Consider the following 21,280-nt stretch of genomic DNA (forward strand, 5'->3'; position numbering starts at 1 on the left):
AATCCTGGGAGATCATGTCCTGTCTGTACCCCTTCTAATGGATAGCAAAGGCGAGCTGGGCATTACAATGCCTGTAGTCCTAGCTCTTGGAATGCCAATGCAGGAAGATTGCCACGGACTTGAGGCCAGCTGTGCTCTACAAGGAATTAATTCCAAGCCAGACTGGGCTGCAGTGTGAGTCTATGCCCACTCAAACAAAACAAAACAGCCAAGTTTATTAAGCATGTAACAAATCGACAGTGCTGTGCGCTTCTCAAGGTAGAGTTTGAAAGTTTCTTTCTCACTTTGACCCTATGCAAGGTATAAAAACATTACCTCCGCACATAATGAGCCTGAGTGAGGCCGGAAAGATGCTAAGGCGTTTTCATTTCGTTGAAAAAGAACTAGTGGTTCTGACTTTTGCCCCCTGATTCCAAAGCCCGCATTTTAATCTATTAACCTCCTCCATGAAAGGAAAAGGTGAGGATTAGAGATGAGGACTGATTTACTCAAGCTTATCAGAGTGGGGGAGTCGGGCCCAGGCCTGCCTGATAGGAAGGCCTGATTGGGAGCACATGGCTATCCCGGAGTGAGCACCGACGAACACAGAATGTTATTTAATTAATTAACTTATTTTCAAAAGTTCTCATCTATGCTTGTGTGTATGCGCTTGTGTCATGGGGCAAGTGTGTAGCCTCACACTTTGTGTAGTCCTTTCCTTCTGTGTGAGAGTTGAACTCAGGGGATCAGGTTTGCACAGCACGTGTCCTTACCTGCTGAGACATCTAACTGGCCCCAGTTATGCTTTTTAAAAAACAATTCATTGGCTTTCTCTCGGGCCCGTGGCGCCGGCAGGATGGGCAAGTGTCATGGTCTCCGTACTGCCAGGAAGCTCCGCAGTCACCGACGGGACCAGAAATGGCATGATAAACAATACAAGAAAGCCCACTTGGGCACAGCCCTGAAGGCCAATCCTTTTGGAAGTGCCTCTCATGCAAAGGGAATTGTGCTGGAAAAAGTAGGAGTTGAAGCCAAACAGCCAAATTCTGCTATCCGGAAGTGTGTGAGGATGCAGCTGATCAAGAACGGCAAGAAGATCACAGTGTTCGTGCCCAATGACGGCTGCTTGAACTTCATTGAGGAAAACGATGAAGTTCTGGTTGCTGGATTTGGTCGGAAAGGTCATGCTGTAGGTGATATTCCTGGAGTCCGCTTTAAGTTTGTTAAGGTAGCCAATGTGTCTCTCTTGGCCCTGTACAAAGGCAAGAAGGAAAGACCAAGATCGTAAATGTTGACAATGGAAACACAGTAATAAATTTTCATATTCTGAAAAAAACAAAAACAACAACAACAACAACAAAAAGATTCATTGGCTGGGGAGATGGCTCAGCGGTTAAGAGCACTGGCTAGTTTTCCATAATGGACCCGGGTTCAAATCTCATTGCCTACATGTCTGTTCACAACTGTCAGTAATTCCAGTTCCAGGGAATGTGACACCCTGGAATGCATGTGACATACACGGAGGCAGACCAATGTAAATTAAAAAAATAAACAATTTATTTTCTTTTAACTTTGTGTACGTGGGTGCCCATGGCATCAGATACTCTTGAACTAGAGTTACAGGCGTTTCTGAGCTGCCTGACACAGGTCTTGAGTTGACCCTGAACTCACAGAGATCTGTCTGCTTCAATCTGAGTATGCCTCCAAGGGTGACCTAAAAGTCGTTTTTTTTTTCAGACTTAAATTTCTTACTTACATAAAATCTGTTCATTCCCATCTTCTTCTCCTTCCTTTCTTTTTTGTTTTGTATGGAGGGTATGTGTCAAATCCGGGTTGCCGTGCTTCCAAGCACATCTTCCATTACTGAGCTGAACCCCAGCAGAAAACATATTTACCTCTCGGACATACTGTGCATCCAAAGAAATATGTCATATGCATTTGTGGGAGTGTACTACATATTGTGTGAGAGTGGCAATGCTTGCAAAACAAGTTTAAAAAAATATTTATTGGGAAAGAAATTAGGTAACATGAAAGCAGTCCTGAATTCATCATCATCATCGTCATCATCATCATCATCATTTGACAGATGGTTTCGAGCAGCCTAGGCCGGCTTGAAACTCACTATGTAGCTGAGGATAACCTTGAATTCCTGATCCTCCTGTCTCTACATGCTGGGATTACAGGAGTGGGGCACCATCCCTGGCCCAGTTCTAAATATCTTTCTAACTTGTACTTAAAATTTTGTAAAAACTAGTTTTTGTTTGTTTGTTTGTTTGTTTTTATGCGTTTGACCTTGTTGTGTCATCTCGTGACAGGAATTTACCGTTAAGCCTGTTAAGCATTTGTTTTGCAAATGCTTAATGACTTGATATAGCTTAATTCTATGCATATTCAATATCTCGTTAGGGAAAATTAAAGTTGCAAATCTATAGAGGAAGTGCTAAATTGGACTTAAATAATGACTTGTGGAATCCCTTTGGAGCACCAATGACTAGTCAGTTCATTTAAGAAAACACATTAAAAAGAGAAAAATTCTTGGGCAGAATCATCCATTTGCCTGTGTTCAAGGCCAGTCTGTGTATTTGTTACGTTTGCAGGAGGGATGCTGACTGTGCCCCCGTGTCTCTATTTTCTCATTCATCGAGTGGGGACTCCAGTACTTTACCGTGTATTACTCTTGCAAATTAAGTGACATGTATAGTTACAAACTGTTAGTTTTGTTTTGCTTCTCTCTGTGCCGCCCTTGACTTAACCGGAACTCTCTCTGTAGATCAGACTTGGCCACTGGCCTCGAAATCAGAGTTCCTTCCGCCTTGGCCCCTGGAGTTCTGGGATCGAACACTTGCTGAGGCTCAAAGCCAGTGAGAGTGGTTATTTGCACTGAACTCTGGGCAACTGCTTAGCCCTTTTCAGAAGTTTAACTAATCAAGACCGAACTGTGAAGAGGCAGCAAACAGGCCCCACAGTCCAGTTTCTTAAAGCGAAGGGGCTTGCCCTCCCTTTTTTCATTGTTGCCAGTCTCCTTTGGGCTTTCTCACCGTGGGGCCACAGAACGCTTCCGTTTACCTCTGTGAACCGTCCTTAGGACTTTGCCAAAGCGCATCTTAAGGGGATTTTTTTCGGTCCCTCGGTTAATGCTGAATCTAGCCTTAAGGGTAGCTAGCTCCTGGAAGGTAACAGTCGGTAGCTAATAATCCTCAGTGCCTTCGGGAACACAGGTCTGCTCACCTAGGAGCTGAGTCTACAGCTTCTCCTAGATTTATCTCCCGACAAACAGGAGCTTCTTCTGTGAAGAAGAAATCATTTCTTCCCGGCTCACAGGCTTATCGCCACGGGATTTCCTGTATCTCTTACACAGTCTTCGTGACTCCACTCTAGGCTTCCTTTAAGGCAATGGAAGTTTTAATGGAAAACCTGCGCACAGTGGTGGAGGCTCAGTTGGAGGTCAGAAGTCAGTACACGGATCTGCTGCGTCTCAGTATTAAGAGACCTGGCCTCGGGGCTGGAGAGATGGCTCAGAGATTAAGAACGCCAGCCACTCTCTCTGAGGATTTGCGTTCAGTCTCCAGCAACCCACATCGGTGGCTCACACCCACTCCAGCTCCCGGGCGATGCGATGCCCCCTGCTGGTCTCTAAGAGCATCTGGCAAACAAATGCACATCTACATATATGAATACATAAATAAAAATTAAAGTATTAAGAAAAGTTAGCATCTCATTTAGATCATGGCAGTTGCAAGCATTTTGAGGCAAAGCTAAAATCTAAAAACATTGTTGCTTTCTCTTTCAGGGGAAATCACCTTTCTTCTGTCTCCTGGCTGTTTCCCAGCCAGTCTCCTCACTGGAAATGCTCTGATTTTTTTTTTTTTTTTTTTAAGGTCAGAGTTTCCATTTCAGCTCTAAATTAAAGTAGTGAGTAGCGACCAGGCCATAGAAACCAGGTACAGCGGCACCCACCTGTCACTCCAGCATTTGGGCGATGAAGAAAGGATGGAGGAAAGGAATTCTGAGTCATCCTAGGCTTCACAGTGACTTTGAGGGCAGCCTGAGTTCCTCAAGGTCTCTACCCCAACCCTCCCCACCAAGCTCTGTCAATAAAACAATGAAAGAACGTGTGAGCGGCTGGAGACTCAGCCCAATGGGAAGTGTTTGGCAGGCATGCACAGCCTCGGCACTGTAGGGTCCGGAGGGGAAGACGCCAACGGCAGCACGCTCTGATTGCATTGCGTGGATGCTCACGGGAGTTATGACCCCTGTGTCCTGAACTTACAAACTAACCAGGGAAGACAGAGGAAATGATTCGGGGCTGCAAAGCTACGATGGGGCTTAACCAAGCCAAGGAACTGAAAAGGTGATTAGGACTCGGTATGCACTGCGTGTATCGGGGCACAGAAACCACAGTGAGAGCCGAGATTCCTGCCTGGGAGGCAGACAGTCCACGTAGGTCATTACAGAGTGATGCCTGGCAGTCTGTCGGATACTATCCAGGGTGGGTCAGATTCTTGGAAAAACACCTTTCTTCTCCCCACATTTTGCTAAAAGCCAGGAGATCAAATTCACTTCCTCCTGAAGAATTAGATCAATGAGGGTGATGCCCACACCAGGTTTGGAGACTACCGTTTGGTAGGCCTTTGTGGATCCTAAGAATTTGTAGTGTTAGACCCTCCGTTTTAGTTCATATCTATCTATCTATCTATCTATCTATCTATCTATCTACCTACCTATCCACCTATCTAGCTTATTTATTTATTTATTTAATAACTTTTTAGCCTGATCCCAGCTACCTTCCTTCTCTCCTCTCAGTCTTATCCTTATGTCTTCCTTTCCCTATTTCCCCCTTTCTTTCTTCTCAGAGAAGGGGAGGCTCCCAAGTAGTACAAAACCACCCTGGCATGCCAAGTTGTAGCAGGACTAAGCCTCCTCTCTCACTGAGGCCAGACTAGGCAGCCCAACTAGAGGAAAGGGATCCAGGCAGCAGAGTCAGAGACAGCTCCTATGCCCATTGTTAGGAAACCCACATGTTGATCAAGCTGTACAGCTACTACATATATATGAAGAGGGCCTAGGTCCAGCCCATGCATGCATGCTCTTTGGTTGGTGGTTCCGTCTCTGTGAGCCCCCACTGGCCCAGGTTAACTTGCTCTGTAGGACTTCTTGTGTGTCCTTGTCCCCTCTGGCTTGGCTCCCTCCCTCTTTCCCACTTTTCCACTCCCAGAGAGCATCTTATTTTCAGTTGCTCAAGGCCTCAAAGCCGCAGAACCAGGAGCAGTGCTGCCCCCTTGGGGAATTTAGGGAAATGTGGCACTTTGAGTTGTCCTGTCTCTGGATTTGGGTTAGAATTCAAACACTTGCCTTTCTAGCTTGCACACAAAAATTTCTGGGGCATAAGCTTCATAGTCACACAACCCCATTTCTGTTTCTTTATGTACACCTGCATATGCATTTTCCACTGATTTTATTTCTCTAGAGAACTGAGAATAATCCAACTTTTCTGGATGACTACAACAGTGTTTATACTAGGTCTCTCTTCTCTCCTTTTCTATCAATGCTGTACAAAGTAGCAATGGATAGTTTATTTCCCCTCCTTCTCTCCCTCTTTTCCTCTCTCCTTTTTCCTCTTCCTTCTTTTCTCTCTGTCTCTTTGTCTTCCCCCCATACCCTCTGACTTGTGCAGACATAAGTTTGGGTGTGAATATTTTGGGTTCTGTGCTGTTTGTCCCTTTAAAAATGAGCAGAGTATCAGAAAAAATTCAGCTGCCTTCACTCCATTCTCCATATCCCTTGTAAGTACAAGATACTGAGGGGGATTCCCAGGGAACACATGGGGGCAGCGCTCTGGAGGGCCCAGGACTGGGAACAGATGGTGGAGAGCTATCTTGGGGCTGTTGAAATGTCACTGAAGGAGCATTGGTTGGGAGAACATCGTCTCTGTGTCTTGGTGTTTCTTTGGAGTATCCCTCTGCTGATCCAAGCTGTTTACTCTTCAGACTTCCTGTACGACAGCAGCAGATGGCACAGACACATTTCCAAATGGACAAAACCCTGGGCAGCTTACTGTTCTGTTTCTATCTTGGTGGTGTTGGGAACGCTGCAGCCTGAGACCCACCGTGGTGGGAGTAAGCAAGTGACTCATCCAATGCCAGCATCTTCTTTTAACAATCACTTTTTACTAGTGTATATTAATTGTGTGGAAAATGAGTTTTCTGTACACTGCCTTCTTTGGTCTGTGGCCCTTGGATACAGGAGATGAATGTCAGTGTGGCCTCTTAGGCAGCACAGGGAAGGATGACCCATCAGAAAGTGGCTCATGCCAGCAGAGGGGGAAGCTGAGAGGAACATGGAGAGGGAACGGTGAGAGTTCTTTGGGGTCTGAGCAAAGACTGCTTCATTGGCATTGTGTCTGTTATAAGTACCCATGGTGAGACAGGGTGCCCATAAATGTTTGATTTCCTTTTGTTCTCCTGCATTTGTCTGATACTCTTTGGTTCTTCTTTCTAGACCGCAATGTCTCTCTGTGTAGCCCTGGCTCTCTCAGAACTCACTGTGTAAATCAGATTGGCTTTGAGTCACAGAGATCAACCTGCCTCTGTCCAGAATACTGGGACAAAAAGTCATGCACCACCACTCTTGGCAATAGACCACAATTTAATATGTTATTTCAAGCCACCATTCAGTGCTGTTTTTCAAGAGGTTGGATGACTTTTCCTAGAAATACATAAAGAAGTCTCTACTTATCTGAGATAGACAGGATACTGAGAGACAAAGAAAGGATTCTCTCCAGGACAGGCCCAGCCAACCAACGAGTTTAGTGGCATTACTTACAGAGCATGGATGACTCAGAACAATCCCACCTCTGCCACTGTTTGCTTCTTAAGGTAGTGGTCTTTGGAACCTTGAATCTGGGGGCAAGATGAGCTCTTGAGGGTCTCATTGTCTTGGGAGCCTTCAGTCTTGTGACTCACCCCTCTTCTCCTACCAGGGAGTGCTAAGAGCTCTGATCTCCTGAGCATCACAGCAGCTCTGCTTCAAGCTGATGATGATCATGTTCAACTAGAAGAAATGGCTACTCAACTAACCTTGCATGCATTAGAATCACCAAAAGGGGGTGATAATAGACTCCTGAGACCCATCCTCAGATTCTCTCTCTTTCTCTGTCTGTCTCTGGTCTTTTCAAGACAGGGTTTTTCTGTGTAGCCCTGGGTGTCCTGGCTGTCCTTGTAGATCAGGCTAGCCTCCAACTCACAGAGATCCTCCTGCCTCTGCCTCCCAAGTGCTGGGATTAAAGGCATGTGCTACCACCATGCATCGAAATTCTCTTTTTAAAAGGATGCTTTTATTATATTAATGAACTAATTACCTAACCAACTAATGTGTGTGTGTGTTGGGGGGGGTTTGAACATGCCATGGGGTATGTGTGTAGAAGTCAAAGGACAAATTGTGAGAGTCAGTTCTCCCCTGTTGAGATGTGGGTAGGGGTTGAACTCAAGTCATCAATCCTGGTGGCAGGCCCTCTTATCTGCTGAGTCATCTCAGTGACCCAGAACCTGAGTGCTCTTATGCTAAATTTCTGTGAGAATTAGAAAGTCATGGGGAACTATGAAAGGAAAAAGGGCACAAAATTGATGGGAACAGGTTGGGAAATACAGGAAGTACTTCACCTTGCCGTTTCTTTCCATGTCCTTCTTCTGTCTGCAGGGAGGAGCACAGTCCTCTCCTCTGGGTGTCAGGGAGGTATCTTTCACAGGGAAATTTTAGACTTGTTTCAGGGGAAGATCAGATATTCATTCTGGGAATTTTTCCTCTTCTTTCTTTCTTTCTTTCTTTCTTTCTTCTTCTTCTTCTTCTTCTTCTTCTTCTTTTTCAGATTTCTCCAGCATCAACTATCTAGTATGCCAAGGTACTATGTTTAGGGGAAGTATGTTTTGAACTTCGCCAACAATGGTGAAATCTTCATGCAAACTGAGATGTGACAATGTGTGGGGGTGCATGCGTGGAGGCCAGAGAGGAAACTGAGTGTTCTGCTTCTTCCTTGTTCTTATTACTGTGAGGCAGGCTCTCTCAATAAACCTGGTGCTCAGCTGGTGGCCAGCAAGCTTTAGCAATCTTTCCCTTCAGGTCCTCAGGCCAATAGGCACTTCTGCTTTTTGTGTGGGTTCTGGGATACAAACCAGGTCATCAGCTTGTGCAACAAGTGCTCTCACCTACTGGGCCATCTCTTCAATCCTTATACTGAGACTGAAAAAGAGAAAAACAAAACCGTACTATCGGGGGCTGGAGAGATGGCTCAGTGATTGAGAGTACTGGCTGCTCCTCCAGAGGACCCTGTTCAAATCCCAGCACCCACCTGGCAGTTCACAACTGTCTGTAATCCCAGTTCCAAGGGATTTGACATCCTTACACACACATCCATACATAGAGGTAGAACATTAATGTAAATAAAACAACAACAAAAAATATTATGTATAGGGTATTTTGCATGCATGTGTGTGTGCCATGTGCATGCCTGGTGTCCTTGGAGGCTAGGAGGGGTCAGGTCCTTTGGAACTGGATTTATAGATGGTTGTGAGCCACCTTGTGGGTACTGGGAATTAAACCCAGGTTCCCTGGGACGGTAGTCAGTGCTTTTAACTGCTGAGCCAACTCTCAGTGCCCTTAAATGCCATGCCATCCCTCCAGCTCCTCACACTGATGTCTGGAGGAGCCATTCAAGCTGGAAGACAGCAGCTTCTCTCTTTTCTGCAGTTGTTAAAATTTGATAATCTAATGCAAATTTGGTATAGGGAAAAGCTCAGTAGATAGACTGTTCTACAGTTTGAGACCCGTGTTCACAACCTATTTCAGTGTCTTTAATAAGGTTTCCTGGTAGGTTTTTGTAAAGTGAACTAATAACAACCTTCCTAGCACTCAAGAGTATCATTAAAAAAAAAAAAGTCAGCTGTGCATATGAAGAGAAAACCACAATAAATCATTGTTCTCCAAATATTCATTACTTAAACATCGTCAGCCAGCATCCCGTGGCAGCAAATAGATAAATAAAACTACTGAAGTTCAACCCACAGTGACAAACATCTGTGGATGATACAAGATCACATACACTGAAGTCTGGGAGGCATATAGATGCAGCACAGTGTTCATGAGGCTTGCAAGATGTCTCATGTCTAGTTCCCCTGAATTAGGAAGACAGATGTTGATTGTCCCCTTGGGATAAGTGGAAAGGGAACCTATGCATATCTATCTATCTATCTATCTATCTATCTATCTATCTATCTATCTATCTAACTATCTATCTATTTCAAGACAGGGTTCCTCTGTATGTATAGCCTTGGCTGTCCTGGAACTCACTCCATAGACAAGGCTGTCTTCAAACTTACAAAGATCAGACTGCCTCTGCCTCCCGAGTGCTGGAATGAAAGGTGTGTGCCACCACAGCCCCGCCAGGAATCATTTTTTTTAAGAAAGAACACTAAGTCATCTAGGTTATTTGCATGTGTGTGTAGGGCCTAGCGTGCCAGTGCAGGAGTGCCTCTCAGATAACTACATAGCACGCTGTGGCCTGGAACGGCACTGATTTGTTTAATTTGTGTGCGTAGGAAACGGGATGCACATTAGCTTCTCATAATGATATCTAACTTCTCAACACTCATTTGTAGGCTGTTCTGGTACTTATCCCTGCTTTCTGACCTTCTGGGGAACCTCTAGAGAAATCAGATTTGTGCTGAAGTGTTCAGAAATTGAAGTCTGCTCCTGGGGAAATTTATTTCAGCATCATTCAGAGCAAGTCATCTACAGCCCGCACTCATCAACACTGTGTTTAGGACTGTGGGGCCAGCCTCCTGGTGAACCCAGGCATAATGTCCATACCTCCACATCTTACAATATCAATGTGAAATAAGAATTTTATTTTTGATAAATAGATAGATTCTTCTTCCCTTGGTTTTTCAAGACATGGTTTCTCTGGGCATCCCTGGGTGTCCTAGAACTCAGTCTGTAGACCAGGCTGGCCCTGAACTCAGAGATATACCTACCTCTGCCTCCAGAGTGATGGGATTAATGGCATGGACCACCACTATCCAGCTTTTATTTATTTACTTTTAAAAATCACCCACTAGGACTGGATAGATGGCTCAGTGGTTAATAGTACTTTTTTGCTCAGCAGGAGGACCTGGGTCCAATTTCTAGCATCCACATGCAGGCTCACAACTGTCTATAACTCCAGTCTAGAAGATCTATGATCTTTTTCTGGCCTTTGTGGTCACCAGTACATATCTGGTTTACAGACATACACACTGGCACAACACTCATGAATGTAAAGTGAAATTTACATAAAGTAAGTAAACAAAAGAATAAATAAAAATTTAAAAGCTTTTATTGACAGTGAAGTTTAGTAATAGGAAGATTTTTCATTTATTTACAGAATCATCTCAACTTTAGAAATGTAAGAGGGAGCCTCAGACTTTATTTGTATGAGTGGTTTCCCTGATTGCTTGTGTGTGTGTGTGTGTGTGTGTGTGTGTGTGTGTGTGTGCAGCATGTTCCTGTCTAGTGCTTACAGAGGCCAGAAGAGGGTGTCAGGTCTCTTGGAACTGGCGCTGTGAGCTGCCCATGCATGCCGGGTCATGAACCTGAGGCCTGTGCAGGAGCTGCAGGAGCTCTTACCTTCTGAGCCATCTTTCTAGCTTCTGAGATTCTCGGAATTTAAACTGGGATTTAACGTTTTCTTTCTAGTCCTGGAATGTGAGGTATTCCAACTGTTCATACACACACACACACACACACACACACTTTGGTATTTGGGGACAGGGTTTCTCTGTGTAGCCCTGGCTGTCCTGGAACTCACTCTGTCATCAGGCTGGCCTTGAACTCAGAAATTGGCCTGCATCTGCCTCCCAAGTGCTGAGATTAAAGGTGTGCACCACCACTGCCTCGCTATTTACACATATTTTATTTTAGACAGTTTTTACAATTATCAGGTCTTGTTCTTGCCTTCAGATGAACGTAAGCCTAAAACAAGAGGAAAATGAAGGTGTTGTTTTTCCCAGAACTAGGAGTCCACTGCAGTGGTTTTTCAAGGTTTCTTTTCTCGCAGGAACTCTGCCAGAAGATGGCATTGTGCTCTCAGTCACAGAAGCGCATTAGCGGGGGATGCTGACAGGAAATGAGTTTGTTTGGGCATCCACTCAAGGACAGGCCATTAAGGACTGCAAAATTGCAATATCACAGACTAAAGACTTTTAAATCCTATTGCTGGCGCACCCATCCAAGTCTTTCATTTCAATTTAGACTCAGGACCTCAGCAACAGAGGAACTGTAGTTAAGGAAGAAGACAGTTATAATTATGAAGGAAGCAAGGGAATTCTAAGAGGAATCAATACGTTGGCTTTGCTGTACAGTAGCTAACTAAAAGGTGTGGACAATAGTATGAAGTACTCGTAGAATTTAAAGAATACATATTTCTGACTAGCATACTTTAATGATAATAAATTAAGCTTGTTTTCAGCATTGAATGGCTTTTCCTTAAACAAAAAAATATTTATTTGTTTTATTTTATATGGTTGGGCATTTCGCCTCCTTATATGTCTGTGAAACGTGTGCGTGCTGTGCCCAAGGAGAGCAGAAGAGGGTGTCAGATCCCCTTGGAACTGGAGTTACAGTTGTAGATGTCGGGAATCAAATCCAGGTCCTCTACAAGAGCAGCCATGCTCTTCCCCCTGCCTTACTCCCCTTAACAAGGTTTCTCTGTGTAGCTTTGACTGTCCTGAACTCACTTTGTAGACCAGGTTGACCTTGAACTCATAGAGAGGTGCCTGCTTCTGCCTCCCCCAGTTCTGGGATTATAGGAGTGCACCCAGCTGCAGCCAGTGCTTTTAACCACTGAGCCATTTCACCAGTCCTTTTATTAATGGTGTTTGGTAGTAACGCCATTAGCAAATTTAAAAAAAAAAAGATGGTTAATTTGTTTTTTTTTGTTGTTGTTTACAAAAATCCATATATTTCTAGGTTAGTAAATTTAATATGTGCAAATGGTAAAAAGTTAAATACAGAAGAAGAGCAAAGTAAATCTTGAACTTCTTGAACCCTTTTCATGCAGCCAATGGCAAGTGAAAGTGTTGTATATTCTTTCAAAATTAAAGGGAAAACTAAATTATCTACAAAAGAGTAGAGTCACAGTCTTTTTTTTTCTTTTTTTTCTTTTTTTTAAGCAGAGTCTCACTATGGAGCCCAGCTGGTCTGGAACTCATTATGCAGGTCAGGCTGGCCTCAGACTCACAGCTTCCCCAGTGCTGATATTAAAGGCAAATACATGTTTGGCAGATGATAGATGTTTATTATTTTTTGGAGGGGGTAGGGGACAGATTTCTCTGTGTAGCCCTGGCTTTCCTGAAACTTGCTCTGTATACTAGGCTAGCCTTAAACTCAGAGATCTGCCTGTCTAGGTCCCACAAATGCGCCATCATGCCTGGCCCTACAAAGATATTTAGATAGTAACCGAGCATCTGAAAATGTTCAGAAATGGCCATATAAAAAAATACAATAATGGTAATTTCGATATTTTTGTTTTCAAGACAGGGTTTCTCTGTGTAGCCTTGGCAGTCTTGGAACTCACTGTGTTGACCACGCTGGCCTCAAATTCACTGAGCTCTGCCTGCCCCTGCCTCCCTGAGTGCTGGAATTAAAGGTGTGAGCCGCCACTGCCCAGCTGAAACCCAATTTTAAAAAAACAGAAAGAGAAAAAGTTTGAACAAGGGCAGTGGCATGTGTCACCAATCTTGCTTCCCACCTGCATTTTCCCTCTTCTGAAGAAACAACCTCCGTCATTTTAATGAATTTATGATATATGTCATGTATACATACATACCGATGTATATATATATAGTATTTTTCAAGACATAGTTTCTCTGTGTAGCCCCAACTGTCCTGTGTTTTTGTAATTTTTACATTGCATATATGTGTACTTAACAATGGATAGAATTGATTCTCGTTGTTATAAGGTTTCATATAAACATACTATGACTATTTCAACAATTGGATTTTTGTTTTCAATTTATACATGTAAAATCTGTTATATTGTTATATTTTTAAAGTCATCATGGTACAGTTTTATCAGTGGTTTTCAACCTTCCTAAAGCTGCGACCCTTTAATACAGTTCCTCGTGTTGCGGTGACCCCAACCAAAAACTTATCTCCATTGCTACCTCATAACTGTAATTTGGATACTGTTATGAATCATAATGAAAATATCTGATAGGCAACCCCCAAAGGGGTCACGACCCGTAGGTTGAGAGCCGCTGACTTATACTCTAGCATGCTACACAAAATATGCCAACACAAAATCCAAAGCTGTTACTATCCATTTATAAGTAAATTCGTTTATTTAATTAAAACATTTTTTAGGTTTATTTCTTTCATGGGTATGAGTGTTTTGGCTGCATGCATGTATATACATCAAGTGTGTGCCTGGTGCAGTTGGAGGCCGGAGGAAGGTATCAGATTGCCTGGAGCTGGAGTTGCCAGATGGTTGTGAGCTCCCATGTGGGTTCTGGGACCTGAACTCGGGTCCTTTGCCAGAACAAGTGCTATAGAACTTAGTGCTACAGAGCCACCTTTCCAGCTCTGAAAGTAGACGGATTTATTAATAGCTCCTGCTGATGGCCACAGGTTGCCATTTTCAATCTTGTGTCATGACGGACAAATCTCTTACAAGTATATATGGCTTGCTTCTATAAGTGTCACCCAAACACAGTAACTTTTTCTAAAGATATATTTATTTATTTTATATACATGAAAACTCTATCTGCATGTGTACCTGCATGCTAGAAGAAGGACATCAGATCCCAGTATAGGTGGTTGCTGGGACTCGAACTCAGGATCTGTGAGCAGACAGTGCTCTTAACCGCTGAGCCATCTCTTCAAACCGCACCTCCCAAAGTCTTATCAGGATGGCAATTTAGAAATGAAAATGAAAACGTGTCTTAGCATTCAAATGTGTGAGCCTAGGGGTGCCATTCCTAACCACCACAAAATGGATGGCTATGAAAATCTGAAATAACCTTATTTTCCTTTTAGAACATACTAGATTGGTTTTATTTGATAGTCACCCCCCCATATATATATATATGTGATTCTCACTGATTCTTATGACTGACTGTAGTTCATATTGTCCTTCTGGAAAAGCTTGCTCCCCTTCAGGGCAATGAGGGACATGCAGAGACTAAGCAGACAATGAGCCAGCGAAATCAAACAGGAGAAAACCAGCTGGAGGCATGGGAAGGGAGGGTCTCCTGCAGCTTATAAGAAGTTCTCTCATAGAGCGAGTGACTTCAGTGTGACTTTGCTGAAACAGCTGCTTGCTCTAGACAGGAATAAACCTGAAGATTCCGTGGGCAGTGGATGTGAATGACGGGAGAGTTTGTGCATATGCACTGCTGGGAATATTTAGACTTTTTTTTTATGCTTATCCTTTTGCTGTTTTTGATATTTTCTTTCTCTGATCCCTGTAGCCCAGACTGGCTTTGATGAGCACCCATACTCCTGGCTTGATTCTTTCTTTTTTCATTATTAACATACAAGAGTTAAGTTTCATTATTTTTGGTATTTTAGTATTTTTCAAACATGCTTTGCTTTCCTTGTTTCTCCTCCCCCGTGTTTTTCCCACCCCATCCTCTTTCCTTGTTCCTTTGCACACCCAAAATCCTTCTCGCCACTGTCATGGTGCATGGGTCTCTTGTGCTCCCCCATCCATTCCTTTCTCAGCACCTCTAGTTCTCTTCTCATGATCTCATGATCTTCTCATGATCATTTCAGAGTCATATCCATTCTCATAACCCACTTTTACATACATACAAACATTATAAGCTAGGACGTTTATATGAGCAAGAGCACATAGGTTTTGTTCTTCCGACTCTAGGTCAACTCATTTCATGTAATACTTTTCAGATCCACCCATTTTACCCCACATTTTCATCTTTCTTCAGAGCTGAGTAAAGTTCCATTGTGTATGTGCATATAGCATATCTATATGCTACATTTATATACACACACATATATGCTACATTTTCATCGCCTATTCTTCTACTAATGGACATCTAGGCTGGTTCAATTTTCTTGCTACTGTGAATAGTCTAAAAACACAGATGTGTCCGTATCTCTGTGGTAAAGCATAGAGTTCTGGGGCTGGAGAGATGGCTCAGCGATTAAGAGCACTAGCTGTTCTTTCTTGCAGAGAACCCAGGTTCATTTTCTAGAACCTACATGGTGGCTCACAACTCTCTGTAACTCTAGTTCTAGGGGCTCTAACACCCTTTTCTGGCCTTCTAGGCACACATAGTACACGTGGTAATTAGACATACATACAGGCAAAATACTCATACACATAAAAAAGTAGTCCTTTGAATTTATGCCAAAAAGTAGTGTAGCTCATATGGTTCCAATATTTTATACTTTATTATTTATTTACTTATTTATTCATTTATTTATTTAAGACAAGGTCTCTCTATTATTATGTACCTCTGGCTGTCCTGGCACTCTGTGGGCCAGGCTGGCCTTGAACTCACAGAGATCCACCTGCTTCTGCCTCCCAAGTGTTAGCATTAAAAGTGTTTGCCACCATGCCCAGATATTTATTAATTTATTGATAATCATACATGTATGTAATAAATTGTGCTCAGTTTTACTCCATATTATTTGCTTATATTCCCTCCCATTTCCACTGAACTCTCCCTCTCTTTCTCTTTCTTGTGCCTGGCTATGCAGATTGCTTGTATGAGCACAGGTGAGACATTCTTTACTGGGACACAGAGAACCTGTCAGTGGCTACTCCACTGCAGGAAATGGCTCCCCTTCTTCCAGCAATCATAGACTGCCAATAGTCCTTCAGAGAGGAATGGGGCTTCTTAAACCCCTTATGACAAAACGTTGATTGGCACATTGTGTGTGTGTGTATGTGTGTTTTAAAGATTTATTTATTATTTATACAGTATTCATGCCAGAAGAGGGCAACATTATAGATGGTTGTGAGCCACCATGTGGTTGCTGGGGATTGAACTCTGGACCTTTAAGAGCAGCCAGTGCTCTTAACCTCTGAGCCATCTCTCCAGTCCCCATGTGTGTGTGTTTGAGACAGAATCTCTTTATGTAACCCTGGTCATCCTGGAACTTACTGTGTAGACCAGGCTGGTCTCAAACTCACAGAGATCCACTTGCCTAAACTTCCGGAGTGCTGGGGTTAAAGGTGTGGGCCACCATGACTGGCTTTGACTGGCTTATCTTGTGCAGGTAACCACAGCTGCCCTGTCATGCCCAGAAGACATTGTTCTCGGCACTCCTACCATCCTCACATTCTTTCTGTCCCTCTTCTGTGAGCTGTTGAGGAGGTAATGTCACTGTCTCCTTTTGGGCTGAGCACTTGACAGTCTTTCATTCCAGCACCAGTTATGAGTCTCTGCATTGACTCTGCCCACTGCAGGGAGAGAAGAGCTTTTTCAACAAAGATTGAAAGCAGCATTAATCTATCGATGCAATCATGAGTATAAAAGGCAGTGTGGCATCATGTCCATTTAAGAGAACAACAATAGTTGGTTTTTCTCTATGGCCTGTCTTCTCCCCAGCTATATGCCAGACTAGGTTTATAGTGCCAAGTATGAATTCCTTGCTAGGGGGTGAGCCTCAAATCCCATCAAAAAAGTAGTTGGTTACCCTCGTAAATGTTCTGAGACTACTGCACAGTGGGAACATTTTGCCTGGCATTGTTATTGCAGGTCACAGGGTCCACAGCTGGGTGAGACTGTTGATGACTTTTCTCCCTCAGCAGCCTGAATGGCATCTTTCTGGGACCATGAAAGCTAGCCAACAGAAAGGAAGCCTCAGTTCAGTTCAGTTCTCTATGTCCTGCAAGCAAAATGTATGGTGTTTTCCACAACAGGAAAACACTGGTGGGCGATAAAAAGGAGTATCCCATAACATTTGGGGTTGGGGCTCTGAAGCTTTCTTAACCAACAGCTCACAGGGAGAGACCCCATACCTGTCAGTGGGATTTTGATTCAACAATTTTTGTCCTCTAGGGGGAGCCTTAATGAACAAAAAGAGAAAGAGGGAGACAGAGAAAGGGACAGAGACAAAGAGATTTTGGAAAGAAGGAAAATTATGAAATGCTGGGTTAATTCTCACTCCCGAGAAGGAGTTACTGAATTCTTAGTTAACAGTGACCACCAGCGTGTCTCTGCTGCTTCCTCATTGTCCCCATGCAGCGTCAGGTTTCCACCTTGATCTCAGGTCAGCCTTGGGGATTTCTGAGGCGCGCAAGTAGATTTCCATCAGACTGAGTGGTGAGGAGGTCTTTTATGAAGACAGGTGGTGCCAATTAGCTGGCCCCTCCCTAAAGGATTTCAAGGATGGCCTCATTAGATCTTTTTTTAAATCAATGCACTGAGTTTAATTAGGGTTGTTTGCATGAGATGGGGAGTGCAATTTCCTGGCACACAGACAACTAACTAGTGGCTTACACCAATGAAGAAAATGTCATCCCCTCTTCTGGTAGCCATCAACTATCGTTGGATCCTTAGGGAGGGATCAGGCTTCCCCAGCTTACCCCTATTGGAGATTGGCACCTCTGGGAGTGCACAATTTTTTGAAAAAAAAAATTTTTTTTTTGACTTATTTTGGTAGCTTCTTAAAAACAAGTGCATGGATGATGAAAAAAATCAAGGAGGGAAGCCAGCCTCTTGTTCCCAGAGATACCTATACTTGTTTAGACATGAGAGTTAAGGGGTTAGAATCTCCTAAGTTAGCATTTCCAAGCCACCTCCATGAGTAACACAAATGGCAAGAATGTGTATACATTCGCTACGTGGTTGGCTCTTTAAAAGATGGAGCTGGAATGATGTCACAGGTGTGCTGAGTAGCAAATAGACAGGGATCAGTACTTTCAGGGACCTTGGACTCTTCTTTTGTGCTTCAGCATGTCCTGTCACAGAACTCCTTCACAGTTGGCAGTGGTATACATTCTGCATTAGGCAGGATAGCAGAATGGGACCAAAGAACAACTAAACATTTGAAGGATTTGGAAGTACCCTTAATGATATACAGGCTAGTGTCCCTACAAAATTTAAAATTTTACTGGTAGAATAGAGCGGCCAGCACTGTTGACAGCTTTAGAATGGCTGCTGGCAGCGGCTGACGGCTGTCATTTGGCGTGTAATTTACTAAAATCCAGACGGGATTGGAGGTCTTGAGGCGCTGCTTGCTCCACAGGCAGGAGCCCAGGTTCAATCTAGACAACATCACACACAAAACAAACGAACAAAGACATCGGTTATGGTAACTACAGCAGGAGAAATGCTTTACCAAAAGTATGTGAGGAGATGCTGGGGCCTCTGGGGCAAGATGCTATACATTTACCCTCTTTCCCTGTTTAGACAGTCCACATAGCGCAGCTCTCCTGCTTAGCCGCCATCGTTTCTACTTTATTTCATCTTATTATTGCTTAAAAAGATGCTTATTAATTTTTAATAGTTTTAGGCTTTTTTTTTTTGATGTATGTGAGTCTTCTTCCTGTGTGTATGTCTGCTGCACCACATGCATTCCTCCTGCTCATTGAGGTCAGAAGAGAGCACTAGATCCCCTGGAATTGGAGTTACGGATGATCATGAGCCAGCACGTGGGTGCTGGGGAATTGAACCCAGGGTTCTCGGCATGAGTAATGAGTGCTCTCAACCGCCGAACCATCTCTCCAGCCCCTTGTTTCTATTTTAGAAACATGGAAAAATGCAGAGCCAAAATGAACAGGGAAATAAAAAGTGTTTTCTCTCGATATAAAGGAGGACAGGGATTTAATTAGTGTGCTATTCTATTGCTTTTATTGTTTTATTATAAAACTGATACATGCTTATTATAGAATGTTTTAAATGAGTACATTATTTTTAAACTCCCATCTGTTACTTCTTAACTAGATTTCTTTGTTCTCTTTTGGATAATAGCAGCTCAGGATTCTCTCTGAGCCACAATTTAAAACAAAAACAGAAGAATTGTGGTTTTCTTTAAGGATAACTTCAATTTGGCTTTTAAAAACTTGAAAGTGGTGATACAGGTCTTTAATCTCAGCATTGGGGAGGTAGAGGTAGGTGGATCTCTGCTAATTCGAGGCCAAGCTGGTCTACATAGCAAGTTCTAGAACAGAACAGCCGGAGCTACATAGTGATACCCTGCTTAAAAAAACAAAAACAAAAACAGACAAACAAATAAACATAAAACCCCACAAGAAACTTGAAAAAGATAAGGTTTTTAAAAATTAAATTTACATTTTATGTTACCATCTGTTAAAATTTTTGTCCTATCAGTTAAAAAAATCATAAGTGAATAAAAATTAAACTTGAAAGGTAAGACAACCCTGTGCCATGAAATGCTGGAATAATAATAGCCTATTCAAAGAATTCAATTTCTGGAGAGATGACTCAGAGGTTAAGAGTACTGGCTTCTCTCCCAGAGGTCCTGAGTTCAATCCCCAGCAACCACATGGTGGCTCCAAGAATTGAATTATATTAAAGGCATATTAGTTATTAAGTAATAATTTTAAAAAGTAATCTGGGGAGGCTGACATGGGCCTGTAATCCCAGGACTCTGGGATTGGAGGCAGGAGGATCAGAGGCTTTTGGGCTATATGAGACCCTGTCTTAACCTATCCCTGGGAAAACAATTTCTTTTATTCAAGAAAAGTAGTTCTGCCATTTAAAAATCATTCTATTTATGTCAATTCTTGTTAAACATTAGAAACCATTTTATTATATCCTATTTTATTAAAAAAATTTTAATGACTTATTTTATTTCATGTGCATTGTTGTTTTCCCTGCGTGTGTGTCTGTGTGAGTGTGTCAGATCCCCTGCAACAGGAGTTACAGACAGTTGTGAGCTGCCATGCAGGTGCTGGGAATTGAACCTGGGATCTCTGGAAGAGCAGCCAGTACTTTTTACTGCAGACCAATCTCTCCAGCCTGAGGTAGACTTTCTTTTTTTTTTTTTTTAAGTGAGAAACTTTTAAAAAGCATCATCATAAACTGCAAAGAAGCATCGTAATTAGATGATAATTAGATGTACCAAAGGATGGGGGAGGGGTTGGTGTTGTATTGTGCCAAAAGAGAAGTCTTGGTGAGACAGAATCTGAGGCATCGAAGATTTATTTATTGATTGATTGATTTATTTATTGTTCTATGTGTGTGTGTGAGTGAGTGGAGATGTGTACATGCTGATGCACAAATGTGCCGCCGCTACCTCGCCCTCCACCATGACGAGGCAGGGTCTCTTCTGTTATTTCTGTAGCTGGTCGGTGAGCTTCTGGAAGGTTTTCTTGTTTCTTCTGCCTTCCATCTCACTACAGGAGGGCTGGCATGGCAGATGCCCACAACCACTTTCAGCTTTCCATGCACGTTCTGGGCCTCATCCGGATTATGTGGGGAGCTATCTCCTGGTCTCATTCATTTATGTATTTTTGAGGCATAGCTCTCATGTAGCCCAGGCTGAAATTTATCACGTTGCCAGGTTGGCCCTGAACTTTTAATCTTCCTCTCTCTTTCTCCCTGGGTTTGCTGATATGTATCACTTCGTTCATCTTAGAAATGAATTGATAGTTTTTTGTTTTTTTTTGGGGGGGGGGAGATCCAGAAACTAAAAGACTGAAATACGTTAGATTTTTATTGTTAGAGATAAATGAGTTAGAGATTATTCTATCTTCTGTAATTAAGAAAGCTCAGGATGAAGGAGAAATGAAATAATTTCATGCACTGAGCAACCAGCAGCCTCCCTCCCCTGCATCTCCACATTTTATCTGTGCAGTTTAAAGTAACTAATTCCTGAGCGTTTTTCTCTAATGTGTTGGAAGACACACATAACCATGCAAACGCAGCCCTCCAAAGTGCCTTTATGACTGCTAGTTTGCATTAATAGTCAACTTGGTTCACACTGGAATCACCTGGAGGGGGAAAAAAAAGGAGTAATTGTCCTTATTAGGCTGGATCTGTAAGCATGCCTGTTGGGGGGTTGTCTTGATCATGAATTGTGGTAGAAGGGCCCAGCCCACTGTGGGTGGCACTGTCCCCTGGCAGGTGGTCCTGAGCTGTATAAGAAAGCAGGCTACGCTCACTCAGGAGATGGAGTCCTCCATGGCTCCTGACTTCAGGTTTCTGCCTGGAGTTCCTGCCCTGACATCCCTCAGTGGTGAATTGTAACCTGTAAAGTGAAATAAACCCTCTCCTCCTCTTAGCTGATTCAGTCAGGGATATTTTATTAAAGCAACAGAAAAGAAACCAGAACCAGG

General features: G+C 43.0%; 2 protein-coding genes across 3 annotated transcripts in view; both read left to right on the forward strand.

Annotated features, from left to right (window-relative positions):
• Ank2 (ankyrin 2) overlaps positions 1 to 21,280 on the forward strand; it is a 559,246-nt gene that overhangs the window by 46,692 nt on the left and 491,274 nt on the right. The gene's annotated exons all lie outside the window — the stretch shown is intronic.
• Positions 811 to 1,342, forward strand: LOC110555502 (small ribosomal subunit protein uS12-like). The gene has a single exon (XM_060393286.1). It carries the CDS (start codon positions 836 to 838, stop codon positions 1,265 to 1,267), a length of 432 nt encoding a protein of 143 aa, XP_060249269.1. The 5' UTR covers positions 811 to 835; the 3' UTR covers positions 1,268 to 1,342.

The sequence above is a fragment of the Meriones unguiculatus genome, chromosome 10, assembly GCF_030254825.1.
Source record: "Meriones unguiculatus strain TT.TT164.6M chromosome 10, Bangor_MerUng_6.1, whole genome shotgun sequence".
Lineage (NCBI taxonomy): Eukaryota > Metazoa > Chordata > Mammalia > Rodentia > Muridae > Meriones > Meriones unguiculatus.

Excerpts from the sequence above, each read along its gene's own strand:
- LOC110555502 (XM_060393286.1), top strand. The coding sequence starts at position 836 with ATGGGCAAGTGTCATGGTCTCCGTACTGCCAGGAAGCTCCGCAGTCAC.